The sequence below is a fragment of the Sebastes umbrosus genome, chromosome 18 (assembly GCF_015220745.1).
Source record: "Sebastes umbrosus isolate fSebUmb1 chromosome 18, fSebUmb1.pri, whole genome shotgun sequence".
NCBI lineage: Eukaryota > Metazoa > Chordata > Actinopteri > Perciformes > Sebastidae > Sebastes > Sebastes umbrosus.
In genome coordinates, this window is record NC_051286.1 from 28571128 (window position 1) to 28588209 (window position 17082).

At 40.4% G+C, this 17082-nt stretch overlaps 1 protein-coding gene across 5 annotated transcripts in view; it reads right to left on the reverse strand.

Moving 5' to 3' along the window:
* The window catches only part of mcm9 (minichromosome maintenance 9 homologous recombination repair factor), a 26989-nt gene extending 10398 nt beyond the window's left edge, over window positions 1–16591 (reverse strand). The window contains exons 1-10 of one of the 5 annotated variants that reach the window (XM_037750279.1): window positions 16458–16568; window positions 16101–16332; window positions 14962–15159; window positions 13263–13425; window positions 11086–11192; window positions 7054–7260; window positions 6883–6964; window positions 2675–2875; window positions 2448–2573; window positions 5–124 (exon numbers count right to left, since the gene is read on the reverse strand). In XM_037750279.1, coding sequence (XP_037606207.1) covers window positions 5–124; window positions 2448–2573; window positions 2675–2875; window positions 6883–6964; window positions 7054–7260; window positions 11086–11192; window positions 13263–13425; window positions 14962–15132 — 1177 coding nt within the window. In that variant the 5' untranslated portion in view covers window positions 15133–15159; window positions 16101–16332; window positions 16458–16568. Of the gene's footprint in view, window positions 1–4; window positions 125–2447; window positions 2574–2674; window positions 2889–6882; window positions 6965–7053; window positions 7261–11085; window positions 11193–13262; window positions 13426–14961; window positions 15176–16100 lie in introns of those variants that run through there. The other 4 variants (XM_037750281.1, XM_037750282.1, XM_037750284.1 and 1 more) reach the window with 4 other exon arrangements.
* Between the last annotated feature and the right edge of the window lie 491 nt (window positions 16592–17082).

The window sequence follows — 17082 nt, forward strand, 5'->3', positions numbered from 1 at the left end:
CTACCTGCACTTGTTGACCCAATTCCAGCTGTGAGTACAGAGCGGGGCATGATCTTAGCTGCATACTTGAGGAACTGAGACTTCCCCGTGCCGGGGTCACCGACCAGCAATATGTGACACTCACCTAGAGAGGACGAGATCAAGTCCACAGTGACACAGCATTCCACCAGCATACAGCAAACTAGGGGTGGAACGGTTTGTGAATTTGACCCGAACCGTTCAGTTCAGGACGTTCGGTTCGGTCAACGACATCATTTCGGTTCGCCGTTACCCAAACAGCTGTTTATGTCGACTACTCGCTCGCGCGGAACAGAAACTCCGGAGCGTGAGTTTTACCGGAAAGTTTTGGCAGCGCACCAGGAGTGGTAGCGGCGCTGTAGTGCCCAGTAGCTCATGATAGTCGAGCTAAACTGACAACGATTTGTGTCAAACTGCACGCCGACACTGTTCAACTGAAGTCAGGTTTATATGTGGACACTTGAAACATTTAATTACAACGGCATCACCCGAATGTGTCGATCAGCAGAGCGAAACAAAAGCAGACTGGATGGAGAATCCGTTCCCTCGCAGCGTTCAGACAGCCTCCCTCTGCAGATTCACACCGTGACAAAGTCATATCTGATGCTGTAAGAGTGTTTATCGCTGCATATATGACCACACTCCATCCTAAACAATACAGAATTAATAATATCTAATGCTATAAGAGTGTTTATCGCTGCATATACGACCACACTCCATCATAAACTATACAGAATTAATAATATCTAATGCTATAAGAGTGTTTATCACTGCATATATGACCACACTCCATCATAAACTATACAGAATTAATAATATCTAATGCTATAAGAGAGTTTATCGCTGCATATACGACCTGACTCCATCATAAACAATACAGAATTAAAGCAGATGGTCAAAGAGCGTGAGCCTTCACGTGTGAATGTCAGTCTGTTGTGCCTGCCCTGTAGAAACTAGCATAAGCAGCAGTTGAGGATTGACCAACAGCCTTTAGATGGAACATTACATTTACATTACAGACATTTGTGATTTAATTTTTGGAATTAAGTTTTTCTTATTGACAATATGTCAGTATTTGAGTGCCTTAACTGTCATAGTAAGAATTCTGACCAATGAGCCGCTGTTGAATGAGTGGGAGATAAAAAGCTCTACGTTTTTTAGTATAGTTCTGGTTGAGCTTGTGCTTCAATTTATGTTGATGGCCTTAGTCCATAATTTCATCATATTTATATGAAAATAACAAAGCTGCATTTTTTTGTTTGCACTAATGACTGTAGAAGACCTGTTCTTTCAGTTAAGATTTGACAATGAAGAACTGTATGTTTATGTTTATATAGAATTAATTTAGGCTACCAGGTAGAATGCACTCAGTGCACTGTGACCATTTAGTCCATCTAGAGATAACCTGCATATTCTTTTTCCTCATCAATCAATCGATCGATTGGTTGAAGAGTGGTAACAATTCCGTCTTTGGTTACTACGGCTCTAGCTGAGAGGATGGCACTGTGAGGACTCAGTGGAGCGGTGGCGGACAGCTAGCTGAGCTCACGACCATTTCAGGTAAGACCTGCATCCGCTCTTGTTGAGTGGCAGCACAGCCATAAGCGCCCGAACACACCAGGAACGTGGCGGCTGTGTGGCGTGGCAGCTGTGTGGCGTGGTGGCTGCGTGATTCATGCGTCGGGCTTTTACACTAGCTGCATTTTAGCTGCATTTCAGCTGCGTTTCTGCTGCTGCTGTCAGCCCTTTCATGCTAAATAGAGTTTGCTTTTTAATGGCCATTTCATTTCATTATAAATATCATTTGTATTTACTTTAGACCGAGAAAGGTTAAGAAACGTGTGGTAATTTATAAATAATAGTAATAATCAACAATTAAAACTCTGTACTATATTCATTCATGGAGCTCTCCAAGTCACTGCATGTTCTACAACACTGTCCGGCATACATTTCAGAATAAAACTCCCACATTAACAAATGAAGGAATTCTGTCCAAAGAAAAAACTCTTGAGGGCTAGTATTTTGAAATGAAAGCAGGAAGTGTTGATTTAAAAATAAGTCTTTACTTTTTTTTCATGTCCGTAACATATTCTACAGATAGACATCGAAACTGTAGTAATTTTGCTGGTATGATGTTAATATACAGTCAATAGATCACTTTCACTGTCTGTTGTTGCTGTTGTTGCAGCATGCGTCAAAAATAGGCGAGACCTCTATTCTCTAGAAGAGCCCAAAATAAAAAACAACAGGTAACGCAGCCGCCAAGCGCTCCTGACGTTCCTGGTGTGTTCGGGCTGTAAGGCTCAGTGGTGATTAAATCCCCCAGACCTAAAACACATCATTTAACGGCTACTACCTGTGCTGTGACAATATACTGCATAATAAAGATATAAACTCTCATAGACATTGAGATATATAGAGAGAGATACCTCTGATCTTGGTCCCAGAAGAATCTATTCTCTGCACCCCTCCAGCCAACACCATGGCCACCGCCAGTTTAATCACATACATGCCAAACACCTGTGGGCACAGGCTCAACAAGATCTGGTTCCTACCTACACAGAGAGGGGAGAGAATAACATGAATTATTATTTTACAAATAAACAAGGAATAAAAAGTTAGAATGTTTAGTGTTATGAGGTAAACTGTGACCCACCAGCTATGGGATCATGTTTGTAGTTGGTCCAGAAGTCTTCAAACTCTTTCTGAGCGTCCTTCAGGAGAAGAGCAGCAGCAGCCTGCTGGTTGTTCACTTCCATGTTGTTAGCTTTGAGGGCTAGCTCCACATCACAGCGAGCGCCATCATAAAAGGGCTTCCAACGCTGGCACATCACCCCGTAAACCGTCACATCATCTCCTAGGAGCAGAAGCTGCAGCATGAGCAGAGCATTGATTCTCATTTCAACCCTTTGTCCCTCCGCATCAGCATCCAGGACCTAGAAGGTCAACAGCTTTTAATTATCTTAACTTAACTTAACTGGTGTGAATGCTGGGAGCCTTTTCAATTGCTCTGTACGGACACTCTGGCCACGGCCGTCAGCAGCGCGGAGGCATAACAACTCTCACTAGATGTTAACTAGGGATCTAGTGATGGACCTAGTTTTTCAAAATAAAAGCCCCAGAAGTTAACTGTATTGTAACAGAAATAAAATTCCCCAACTCTCACTGTATGTTAGCAGGAAACTGAGGATGGACCTAGTTTTCAAAATAAAAGTGCTCTTGCCAGTGCTTGGACCTCAGCAGATGTTGTTTATCCTTATTCCAACAAAGATGATTAAAGGAAACCTCATTTAAGTCCTTGCTCTAAAACTCTTTCACTCTTTTCCAACTATTCCAACTGCTTCAAATGCTTCTTCCTGCACACTGCATGAAAAGTGGGGATTTTTCGGCAGTAAGCAGCACTGTAAATTGCTGTGGAAGTTCAGGAAAAGGTAAATGAAAATGCTGTGAGCGATACAAATGCATTTCAGGCTAGTAGGGGATTCTGGCTCTGTTCAGACCTGGTATTAACCTACATCCTGGGTGATCCGATCATAAGTGGACAGCTGTAAGTGCAGGTGTGAACGTACTCAAGACACATTGAGGACGCATTGAGATCCGATCACTCAGACCACATTCAGAGGTGGGCTGGGCCACATATGAACACATTCACAGGCACGGGAAGTGCATTATTATCATACTGTCGGTATGTTGGTGTAAATTATGTTATCGGAATGTTCTGGTTGTAGTGTAAATGATGTTATCAGAATGTTCTGGTTGTAGTGGAGATGATGTTATCAGAATGTTCTGGTTGTAGTGGAGATGATGTCATCAGAATGTTCTGGTTGTAGTGTAAATTATGTTATCAGAATGTTCTGGTTGTAGTGTAAATTATGTTATCAGAATGTTCTGGTTGTAGTGTAAATGATGTTATCAGAATGTTCTGGTTGTAGTGTAAATGATGTTATCAGAATGTTCTGGTTGTAGTGTAAATTATGTTATCAGAATGTTCTGGTTGTAGTGTAAATTATGTTATCAGAATGTTCTGGTTGTAGTGGAGATGATCTTATCAGAATGTTCTGGTTGTAGTGGAGATGATGTTATCAGAATGTTCTGGTTGTAGTGAAGATGATGTTATGAGAATGTTCTGGTTATAGTGAAGATGATGATATCAGAATGTTCTGGTTGTAGTGGAGATGATGATATCAGAATGTTCTGGTTGTAGTGGAGATGATGTTATCAGAATGTTCTGGTTGTAGTGGAGATGATGTTATCAGAATGTTCTGGTTGTAGTGGAGATGATGTTATCAGAATGTTCTGGTTGTAGTGGAGATGATGATATCAGAATGTTCTGGTTGTAGTGTAAATGATGTTATGAGAATGTTCTGGTTGTAGTGGAGATGATGTTATCAGAATGTTCTGGTTGTAGTGGAGATGATGTTATCAGAATGTTCTGGTTGTAGTGTAAAGGATGTTATGAGAATGTTCTGGTTGTAGTGGAGATGATGTTATCAGAATGTTCTGGTTGTAGTGGAGATGATGTTATCAGAATGTTCTGGTTGTAGTGGAGATGATGATATCAGAATGTTCTGGTTGTAGTGGAGATGATGTTATCAGAATGTTCTGGTTGTAGTGGAGATGATGATATCAGAATGTTCTGGTTGTAGTGTAAATGATGTTATGAGAATGTTCTGGTTGTAGTGGAGATGATGTTATCAGAATGTTCTGGTTGTAGTGGAGATGATGTTATCAGAATGTTCTGGTTGTAGTGTAAAGGATGTTATGAGAATGTTCTGGTTGTAGTGGAGATGATGTTATCAGAATGTTCTGGTTGTAGTGGAGATGATGTTATCAGAATGTTCTGGTTGTAGTATAAATGATGTTATGAGAATGTTCTGGTTGTAGTGGAGATGATGTTATCAGAATGTTCTGGTTGTAGTGTAAATGATGTTATTAGAATGTTCTGTTTGTAGTGGAGATGATGTTATCAGAATGTTCTGGTTGTAGTGTAAATGATGTTATCAGAATGTTCTGGTTGTAGTGGAGATGATGTCATGAGAATGTTCTGGTCGTAGTGGAGATGATGTTATCAGAATGTTCTGGTTATAGTGGAGATGATGTCATCAGAATGTTCTGGTTGTAGTGGAGATGATGTTATCAGAATGTTCTGGTTGTAGTGGAGATGATGTCATCAGAATGGTCTGGTTGTAGTGGAGATGATGTCATGAGAATGTTCTGGTTGTAGTGGAGATGATGTTATCAGAATGTTCTGGTTATAGTGGAGATGATGTCATCAGAATGTTCTGGTTGTAGTGGAGATGATGTTATGAGAATGTTCTGGTTGTAGTGGAGATGATGTCATCAGAATGTTCTGGTTGTAGTGGAGATGATGTTATCGGAATGTTCTGGTTGTAGTGGAGATGATGTCATCAGAATGTTCTGGTTGTAGTGTAAATGATGTTATCAGAATGTTCTGGTTATAGTGGAGATAATGTTATCAGAATGTTCTGGTTGTAGTGGAGATGATGTTATCAGAATGTTCTGGTTGTAGTGTAAATGATGTTATCGGAATGTTCTGGTTATAGTGGAGATGATGTTATCAGAATGTTCCGGTTGTAGTGGAGATGATGTTATCGGAATGTTCTGGTTATAGTGGAGATGATGTTATCAGAATGTTCTGGTTGTAGTGTAAATGATGTTATCGGAATGTTCTGGTTAGAGTGGAGATGATGTTATCAGAATGTTCCGGTTTTAGTGTAAATTATGTTATCGGAATGTTCTGGTTATAGTGGAGATGATGTTATCAGAATGTTCCGGTTGTAGTGGAGATGATGTCATCAGAATGTTCTGGTTATAATGGAGATGATGTTATCAGAATGTTCTGATTGTAGTGGAGAAGATGTTATCAGAATGTTCCGGTTGTAGTGGAGATGATGTTATCAGAATGTTCTGGTTGTAGTGGAGATGATGTCATCAGAATGTTCTGGTTGTAGTGGAGATGATGTTATCGGAATGTTCTGGTTGTAGTGGAGATGATGTCATCAGAATGTCCTGGTTGTAGTGTAAATGATCTTATCAGAATGTTCTGGTTATAGTGGAGATAATGTTATCAGAATGTTCTGGTTGTAGTGGAGATGATGTTATCAGAATATTCTGGTTGTAGTGTAAATGATGTTATCGGAATGTTCTGGTTATAGTGGAGATGATGTTATCAGAATGTTCCGGTTGTAGTGGAGATGATGTTATCGGAATGTTCTGGTTATAGTGGAGATGATGTTATCAGAATATTCTGGTTGTAGTGTAAATGATGTTATCGGAATGTTCTGGTTATAGTGGAGATGATGTTATCAGAATGTTCTGGTTGTAGTGTAAAGGATGTTATCAGAATGTTCTGGTTATAGTGGAGATAATGTTATCAGAATGTTCTGGTTGTAGTGGAGATGATGTTATCAGAATATTCTGGTTGTAGTGTAAATGATGTTATCGGAATGTTCTGGTTATAGTGGAGATGATGTTATCAGAATGTTCCGGTTGTAGTGGAGATGATGTTATCGGAATGTTCTGGTTATAGTGGAGATGATGTTATCAGAATATTCTGGTTGTAGTGTAAATGATGTTATCGGAATGTTCTGGTTATAGTGGAGATGATGTTATCAGAATGTTCTGGTTGTAGTGTAAAGGATGTTATCAGAATGTTCTGGTTGTAGTGTAAATGATGTTATCAGAATGTTCTGGTCGTAGTGTAAATGATGTTATCAGAATGTTCTGGTTGTAGTGGAGATGATGTTATCAGAACGTTCTGGTTGTAGTGGAGATGATGTTATCAGAATGTTCTGGTTCTCATCACTGTGAGGTCGTCCATATAATGTACACAAGTGTTCTTACCAGATTTACAACTGTCCACCAGATCATCCTCCAGAACCACCACCATAGAACGAGGAATACTGCCCACTGACAGCCTCTGCACCTGTAGTGGGGGGGGCAAGATTTACACTGACCAAGAGAGCAATACATAGGCACTCTGCAATACAATAAGACATAACAGAACTGTCCTACCTGCTCCTGTATCTTGATCTCCTGGTAGTCCCTGCAGGCAGCAGGCTCAGATCCTCCAGACAGACAGCTGAATTTATATGAAGTACAGCCCTCAGGATTAGGACAGGCTGCCGGCGGGACAAAGGTGTAGAACTGGTCAAAATCAGCCTGCACGCTGAAGACGTGACGACACTTTGTGCACATGTAATCACGCTCGTATTCCAGAACCTACGAGAGGTGGAGAAGAATTATAAGTATAAACATCTAAAGAAAAACATGAAGATGTTGTGCAGGAACTGATTTCGGTTCATGATGTATATATGTATATATGTATATATATATATAAACTGGAAAAAAAAAGTTCGTAAACTTGTGTTTGATGGATTATTTCTCTGTTGTTACAATGCTAATTGGCATTGTATTTTACATCGTTGGAAAGCCTGTTTATTTACCTTCGCAATGATGTCCAACTTGTAAGGATCATGCATTTGTGGGATGAGCAGCACAGCTGATTATGTGGGTAGCGCCCAAGAAAAATTTGCCAAAATAAACAGGCTTTCCAACGATATAAAATACAATACCAATTAGCATTGTAACAACAGAGAAATAATCCACCAAACAAGTTTCCAAACTTTGTTTTTCCAGTATATATGTACCCACGAGTCTCCCCTTTACAGACATGCCCACTTTATGATAATCACATGCAGTTTGGGGCAAGTCATAGTCAAGTCAGCACACTGGCACACTGACAGCTGTTGTTGCCTGTTGGGCTGCAGTTTGCCATCTTTTGATTTGAGCATATTGTTTTATGCTAAATGCAGTACCTGTGAGGGTTTCTAGACAATATCTGTCATTGTTTTGTGTTGTTAATTGATTTACAATAATAAATATATACATACATTTGCATAAAGCAGCATATTTGTACGCTCCCATGTTGATAAGAGTATTAAATATAGTTAATATAATTAAATATAGACAAATCTCCCTTAAAGTACATTTTGAAAGGATAAAAAATCTGTGATAAATTTACGATTAATCACGATGAACTATATCAATCGATTGATAGCACTAATTTAAATAGATTATACTGTACATGATGATGATGATAATTAAATGATAAAAATCAAATGATGAAACTAGGAAATATCCCTAAACTGACATTTTTCCTTTCACAACATGTACTTCTGCAGATGGAAAAAACAAAGTCTGGAAACTTGTGTTTGATGGATTATTTCTCTGTTGTTACAATGCTAATGGTCATTGTATTTTACATCGTTGGAAAGCCTGTTTATTTACCTTCGCAATGATGTCCAACTTGTAAGGATCATGCATTTGTGGGATGAGCAGCACAGCTGATTATGTGGGTAGCGCCCAAGAAAAATTTGCCAAAATGCTCTGCCAATGGTAAACAGTGTATTCTCATAAGGCTACCAGGAAGCCTGCAATGACTGCCCTTCACCGTCAGGCCCGTTTGCGCTGGTGTCGACATGTGGGGGAATGTCATGTTCAGTGATGAGTCCAGGTTCTGTCTGCGAAAGTTGGATGGCAGGGTCAAAGTATGGAGACGACGCGGAGAATGCTATGCTGATTGTTGCGCCGATGGAGTAACAGCTTTTGGTGGGGGAAGTGTCATGGTGTGGGGCTGCATCTCCCTCACTGGCAAAACAAGGCTTGTCATCATTGAAGGCCATCTCAATGAAGTGAGATATCGGGATGAGATTCTGCAGCCGGTGGCGATCCCATATCTCCACAATCTGGGACCTTACTTCATCCTCCAAGAAACAACGCTCACCCCCATAGAGCCAGGGTTATCACAGACTACCACCACAATGTGGGAGTACAGAGAATGGAACGGCCTGCCAAGAGTCCAGACCTCAACCCAATTCAACACTTGTGGGATCAGCTTGGGCGTGCTGTACGTGTTAGAGTGACCAACACCACCTCGTTGGCTGACCTGCAACGAATCCTGGTTGAGGAATGGAACGCCATCCCACAGCAATGTGTGACCAGGTTGGTGACCAGCATGAGGAGGAGGTGCCAGGCTGTTGTGGCTGCGTATGGATCTTCCACCCACTACTGAGGCTCCTGACATATTGTATTAAATGAATAAAGTGTAAAATTTCCAATATGTCTTGTTTGTTCCTTGTTACTGATAGAGGGTTCAATCATACAATCCACCAAACATCTCAAAACAAGAGTCAATTCCAACAGGAGAATACACTGTTTACCATTGGCTGAGCATTTTGGCAAATTTTTCTTGGGCGCTACCCACATAATCAGCTGTGCTGCTCATCCCACAAATGCATGATCCTTAAAAGTTGGACATCATTGCGAAGGTAAATAAACAGGCTTTCCAACGATGTAAAATACAATGACCATTAGCATTGTAACAACAGAGAAATAATCCATCAAACACAAGTTTCCAAACTTTGTTTTTCCAGTTTATATATATATATATATATACACACACACAGTAAATATAATTCATCTGCAGAAGTACATGTTGTGAAAGGAAAAATGTCAATTTAGGGGTATTTCCTAGTTTCATTATTTGATTTTTATCATTTAATTCTCATCATCATCATGTACAGTATAATCTATTTAAATTAGTGCTGTCAATCGATTGATATAGTTCATCGTGATTAATCGTAAATTTATCATAGATTTTTTATCCTTTCAAAATGTACTTTAAGGGAGATTTGTCTATATTTAATTATATTAACTATATTTAATACTCTTATCAAAATGGGAGTGTACAAATATGCTGCTTTATGCAAATGTATGTAAATATTTATTGTTGTAAATCAATTAACAACACAAAACAATGACAGATATTGTCCAGAAACCCTCACAGGTAAAGCATTTAGCATAAAACAATATGCTCAAATCAAAAGATGGCAAACTGCAGCCCAACAGGCAACAACAGCTGTCAGTGTGTCAGTGTGCTGACTTGACTATGACTTGCCCCAAACTGCATGTGATTATCATAAAGTGGGCATGTCTGTAAAGGGGAGACTCGTGGTACCCATAGAACCCATTTACAATCACACATCTGGAGGTCAGAGGTCAAGGGACCCCTTTGAAAATGGACATGATTCAGCAAAATTCAGTGTAAGTTTGGAGCATTATTTAGCCTCTTTCACAACAAGCTAGCATAACATGGTTGGTAGCAATGGATTCATTAGGTTGTAGTTTCATATGATACCTGTATCTTCACTCTAGCTTTAAAACTGAATTATTAGATAATAATTCTTATTATTGGGTTCACTTTGACAGCCCTAATTTAAATATTAGTTTGTGGTCTATGTTTTATGTTCTATGTGCTGCTGCTGCCGTGGCCAGGACTAATCTGAGTGAGGCACTACTCCTGGTTAAATAAAGTAATAGATTACTTCAGTCAGGGGTGGGACAGGTGGACAGGTGGACTGGTGGGAGGGGGGGCCCTGTTCTCCAGTCACTGAATAATACAATCTCTCATGCTGTTTTTAACCACAGTCTGCCAACTGAAAAAGAACAAAACTACTGTAGGTTGAAACCTAGTATATGGCTTGACCGTGTGTATGGTCAATGTGATTCATTATTAGACATCAATGTAAAGAAGTAGCATATCACATGACATGGCTAAGCTATGTGTGAGGACTGTCCACGCCTATTCATTCAACACTGGACTGACCAATGGTGTCAGGGACAGACTATGGTGTTATGGTGTAGGGCCGGCTCACTTTGCTCCGGTCCATACAAAAACCTGGACATTAGTTCACATAATTTCTATGTCTGTCAAATATTCCAATAATATCTCTGTCAGGGCTTGGACCAGATGAGGTACAGGTTAGTATCTTTCCAGCTCTTTACATGTAACCAACTAGTCATCAGCAGTCTGACATCAACAACTCAACAACCAGGATCACATCAACGCTGCTGATTCATACATGAGTTATTTATCATTTACACTGAGTTATCATGAATCACTGATGGATTAGAAAGGAATAAATGTTGGAGGTGAAATGGTTTGACGATCAGCATTCAATACGACTGTGTGTGCTATGCGGTTACCTTGGCAACACTGGTGCGTATGACAGTACCAGTGACAGACAGAAAGTGTCCCACATCTCTGGACCTGGGGATGGTGTCTCTGGTCAGCTCTGGACACACTGGCAGACCTGGACACACAGTTTACTTCATTAACACTCTAACTGATATTTACAATGTCTACATGACACCCAACTGTTATCTAGTGTGTACGTACACTGTGTAGTATAAGTACAACGCCCCAGGTTGAACCTTTGTTGTACGTCATTTCCTGTCACCTCAACTCAAAAGTCACGTCATAACTACTCAGACAATTTTTGATGATTTTCTTAATAATTCCCATGTTGTCATTTAAAATGAGCTTTTCTTCTGTTCGGCTCTTTGGGGACTTATTGTATGAGCTCATGTTTGGGTTCACCTTGAATCCAGCTAACAGTGAATAACCTGCATTTTTGCAGGTTTGGGCTTAATGGCACTTTCTATGATACCGTCACAACTGGGCCTTCAGAATCCTGCACACTTACATCCTACTGTACATGCAGTATATAGTCATCTTTATATGTACATACGGCACATAATCATCCAGTCCATGTATATATAGGTATATCCATCCAGTATTTATTTGCACTATTTGCATTGTTTACAACTTCCAGACAACTTGACTTGTATAAAGACGTCTTTATTTTAAGATTTTATTGTTGGTCATTGGCGCTTTTATATATATTTATATAATATTTATACATATATAAACCTAGTTTTTCAATGTGAATAACAGACCTGTCTTTATTTGTCCAGCTTTATTGTCCTTGTCCCAAGCTATCATTTCTATTCTGTGTAAGTACATTGAGAGTCAGAGTCCTTGAATGGTTGCACTTGAAAAATAAAGCTGATTGTAATTGTGACATCTGGTACCATCTGACCATCATTCATTAGTTGGGTGTCTGACCTGTGATGTGGGATCTGGTACCATCTGACCATCATTCATTAGTTGGGTGTCTGACCTGTAATGTGACATCTGGTACCATCTGACCATCATTCATTAGTTGGGTGTCTGACCTGTGATGTGGGATCTGGTACCATCTGACCATCATTCATTAGTTGCGGTCTGACCTTTGATGTGGGATCTGGTACCATCTGACCATCATTCATTAGTTGGGTGTCTGACCTGTGATGTGGGATCTGGTACCATCTGACCATCATTCAGTTGGGTGTCTGACCTGTAATGTGGGATCTGGTACCATCTGACCATCATTCATTAATTGCGGTCTGACCTGTGATGTGGGATCTGGTACCATCTGACCATCATTCATTAGTTGCAGTCTGACCTGTGATGTGGGATCTGGTACCATCTGACCATCATTCATTAGTTGGGTGTCTGACCTGTGATGTGGGATCTGGTACCATCTGACCATCATTCATTAGTTGGGTGTCTGACCTGTGATGTGGGATCTGGTACCATCTGACCATCATTCATTAGTTGGGTGTCTGACCTGTAATGTGGGATCTGGTACCATCTGACCATCATTCATTAATTGCGGTCTGACCTGTGATGTGGGATCTGGTACCATCTGACCATCATTCATTAGTTGCGGTCTGACCTGTGATGTGGGATCTGGTACCATCTGACCATCATTCATTAGTTGGGTGTCTGACCTGTGATTTGGGATCTGGTACCATCTGACCATCATTCATTAGTTGGGTGTCTGACCTGCAATGTGACATCTGGTACCATCTGACCATCATTCATCAGTTGGGTGTCTGACCTGTGATGTGACATCTGGTACCATCTGACCATCATTCATTAGTTGGGTGTCTGACCTGTGACGTAGGATCTGGTACCATCTGACCATCATTCATTAGTTGGGTGTCTGACCTGTGATGTGGGATCTGGTACCATCTGACCATCATTCATTAGTTGGGTGTCTGACCTGTAATGTGACATCTGGTACCATCTGAACATCATTCATCAGTTGGGTGTCTGACCTGTAATGTGACATCTGGTACCATCTGACCATCATTCATCAGTTGGGTGTCTGACCTGTGATGTGGGATCTGGTACCATCTGACCATCATTCATTAGTTGGGTGTCTGACCTGTGATGTGGGATCTGGTACCATCTGACCATCATTCATTAGTTGGGTGTCTGACCTGTGATGTGGGATCTGGTACCATCTGACCATCATTCATCCGTTGGGTCTGACCTGTAATGCGTGCATGAAGAGTGTGTCTCATTCTCTCGGTTGTTCTTCGTCCTCCGTGGTCCTTGGGAGAGGCACTCTCTGATAACTCCAGGGCTGTTCTTTGTAACACTTTATCAAATATAGCCAGGACATCATTGGGATAGGCGTTGAAATAATCCCCAACCTGTGGCATAGCAGAGATACCAGAGAATTAGTGCAAAAATAGTTTAAAATGGTAACCAGTAACGTTACACATCTTAGTTCACAGAAGAGCTTTTAAAGTGATCTTTCTTTAGGAGCCATACAAAGTCATACGTTATAATTTAGGAATAACATCTGTGTAACGGGAAACAAACATCTGTTAAATTGAACAATATGTTAACAGAGTCTGGCAGTCACTACAGGGGTGAAAATAGTTTTTCTAAAAATAGATATATGAAAATAGCACATTTTACACTGCTAATGGTATACCAGTGTCCTGCAGATTCTACCTGTTAGATAATCTGTGTGTGGTGTGTGGGGGGGCTGCGTATCCACTGATGTCACTGTTACGGAAACACAGCGGCACAGCCTGTTGTCACAATACACTAAATAGATGGAGACTGATGAGGAGTTAATGGAATCAGCATGAACAAAAGGATACAGACACTCTTTGGAGAAAATAGTACCCCTAAAGAGCCTGGCGGTCCTAGTGTTAGAGTACACTGTGTGCTGATAAAACCTCTCTTATCATTTTTAAAACATATAACTTTTAAAATATTTAATCGCATGATTGACCATAGTTAATCGTGATTAATCACAAATTAATCACACATTTTGTATCTGTTCTAAAGGTACCTTAAAGGGAGATCTGTCAAGCATTTAATCCTCTTATCAACATGGGAGTGGACAAATATGCTGCTTTATGTAAATGTATGTATATATTTATTATTGTAAATCAATTAACAACACAAAACAATGACAGATATTGATCCAGAAACCCTCACAGGTACTGCATTTAGCATAAAAAATATGCTCAAATCATAACATGGCAAACTGCAGCCCAACAGGCAACAACAGCTGTCAGTGTGTCAGTGTGCCCCATAGCAAGTCTTATTCTCAAAATGACCAAACTACATCACGAGATTTATACATGTGATAAGATCAGATCATACTGTGTATTTTAGAACATGTGGTTGTCTAAATGAATGAGTCTATAAGTCAAATAGAAAGTAAATTCAGTTATTGGAAGTTTTGTGTCTTGTTCATGATAGTGGAACACAGTTCATTAAACTGAACATCAATCTGATTATTTTACATGTGATTACACCATATTGTGATATAGCTCCCTTTTAATACTATACAGATGTGAACCATATCGCCTGACTTACTTCTATTTACCCCCACAGTTGTGGAACTCCCCTCCGGAGGAACTCAGGCTAGTAGAATCTGTTTGTTCTTTTAAATCACGCCTCAAAATCTACTTTTACAGGAAGGCCTTTTTATAGCAATCCCTTGTTTTAATTTCATTATTGCTGACTTTGTGTACACACTGTTTTATTAAGTCTTATGTTCAACATTTGATTTTGGGCTATGTTTTTATCCTGTATTGTTTTTATCTTGATGTTTGCACTGTTCTAACTTATGTAAAGCACTTTGTAACTATGTTTGGAAAAGTGCTATACAAATAAAATGTATTATTAATATTTATTGTGAATCCAGTAGATTGTGTTGACATTACCTCCATGTTGGCTTCAAACAGAGTCATGGCATTAACGAGGACAGGCCGGTGGGTGTCTTCATTAGTGTCTGCACTCAGCTGGAGGATATCCCCACGATGATGCTCCATCAGGTAGGATCCAAACACCCGGCCGATCAGGGCCTCCTGATCTGGGCTCATCAACATAGTCATGTGATCTGATCCGATCCGATCCGAACCGAACTGAACCGAACCCCTGGAAGAATAGACATTATCAAGGTTTGACATTTCATATAAATGTTCAAAATAAACGAGTTAAATGAGCAGATTTCTTCTTGTTATAAATGTGTCCATTCCAGAATAAGAGATGTCTCCTTCTGCATCCACTTAAACATCATCTGGAAGCAGCTCACAGTGCATGGGTTAGTCCAGGGGTCAGCAACCTTTACTATCAAGAGCCATTTTAGACAAAAAAATTAATTAAATGTGTCTGGAGCCGCAAAACATTTGATCATTGTGAAGAAGGTAACACAGTTTATAGTCTAAGTATATAGTATATAAGTCTAATGCAGTGAGGGCCAAAGAGACAATGTACTACGGAGTATTAGGGCTACATTGAGGGAAAAAACATCTGAGATTTACGTCGTAAAAGTCGTAATTTAACGAGAAAAAAAGTAGTAATATTATGAGAATAGTCATAACTTAACGAGAAAAAAAAGAAAATAACACGTAAAATTACTACTTTATAATATTATGACTTTATTCTCTAAAGTCAGATTTATTTATTTCCTCAATGTGGCCATAATACTCGGTCGTACCATAGACCTACAACAATGATACATACAAATTAAAATGTAAACAAAAAACAGTTCTTCATTTCCATGTTTAATAATCCACAGGGAGCCACTGGAGAGGAGCTGAAGAGCTGCAGGTTGCAGCCCGCTGGGTTAGTGTCTGTGATAATAACCGTGGTGATAACAGGTGAACTGTAGATAATAATACTCCAGGTATCCAGGTGTCCAGGTGCAGAGCAGCCTTTAATGAGGACAGCCGGTGATCAGTACGTTAGCTGCGTTAGCTGCGGAAAGAGTGGAGTTAACCGACGTTAACCGTCAAAGTTACCTTTACCTGAATAGCTGCAACACTCTTCTAACGTTAATACAAACAGAAGGATTCACATACCCTATCTTACGTAGGGCACCTCCGTCTCCCTCCCGGTGAGACCCGTTGAGACCCGGTAGGACGGTAGGACCCGGTGTAAGGTGGAAAGAGGCGGACTGGATTCGTGCAGCGCGGGCAGCAGTGGAGGAGCAGCACTTCTTCTTCTGGTGAATATTTGCGGCAGATTCCACGCAGCCCAGGCGTTCTGTTGCCCTCCTCAGCTCATTTAGAGGCTAACAGTAACACTACATTCTAGAAACAGATTTTCAAGTCCAAGACTTTGTTGTATTAGTTATGAAGTTTGTAATATCTTTCCATAAATACTGTGCATGGGGACAATGTCAGAATAAGTGTGAGAGAGTTTCTGGTGCACTCACATGCTACACATGTCATCCCAAGGAGAAACTTCCTGTTCACTATTGGCCACAAAACAGGGATTCATTTTACGTTCAAATCAGTCTAAACAGTTTTATTAAACCCCCTCACAGCCTCACAGCCTCATTAAACCCCCTAACAGCCTTATTAAACCCCCTAACAGCCTCACAGCCTCATTAAACCGCCTCACAGCCTCATTAAACCGCCCCACAGCCTCATTAAACCCCCTAACAGCCTCATTAAACCCCCTAACAGCCTCACAGCCTCATTAAACCGCATCACAGCCTCATTAAACCGCCCCACAGCCTCATTAAACCCCCTAACAGCCTCATTAAACCCCCTAACAGCCTCACAGCCTCATTAAACCGCATCACAGCCTCATTAAACCGCCCCACAGCCTCATTAAACCCCCTAACAGCCTCATTAAACCCCCTAACAGCCTCACAGCCTCATTAAACCGCCTCACAGCCTCATTAAACCCCCTTACAGCCTCACAGCCTCATTAAACCCCCTCACAGCCTCACAGCCTCATTACACAGCCTCACAGCCTCATTAAACCCCTCACAGCCTCATTAAACAGCCTCACAAAAACCCCTTACAGCCTCACCGCCTCATTAAACAGCCTCA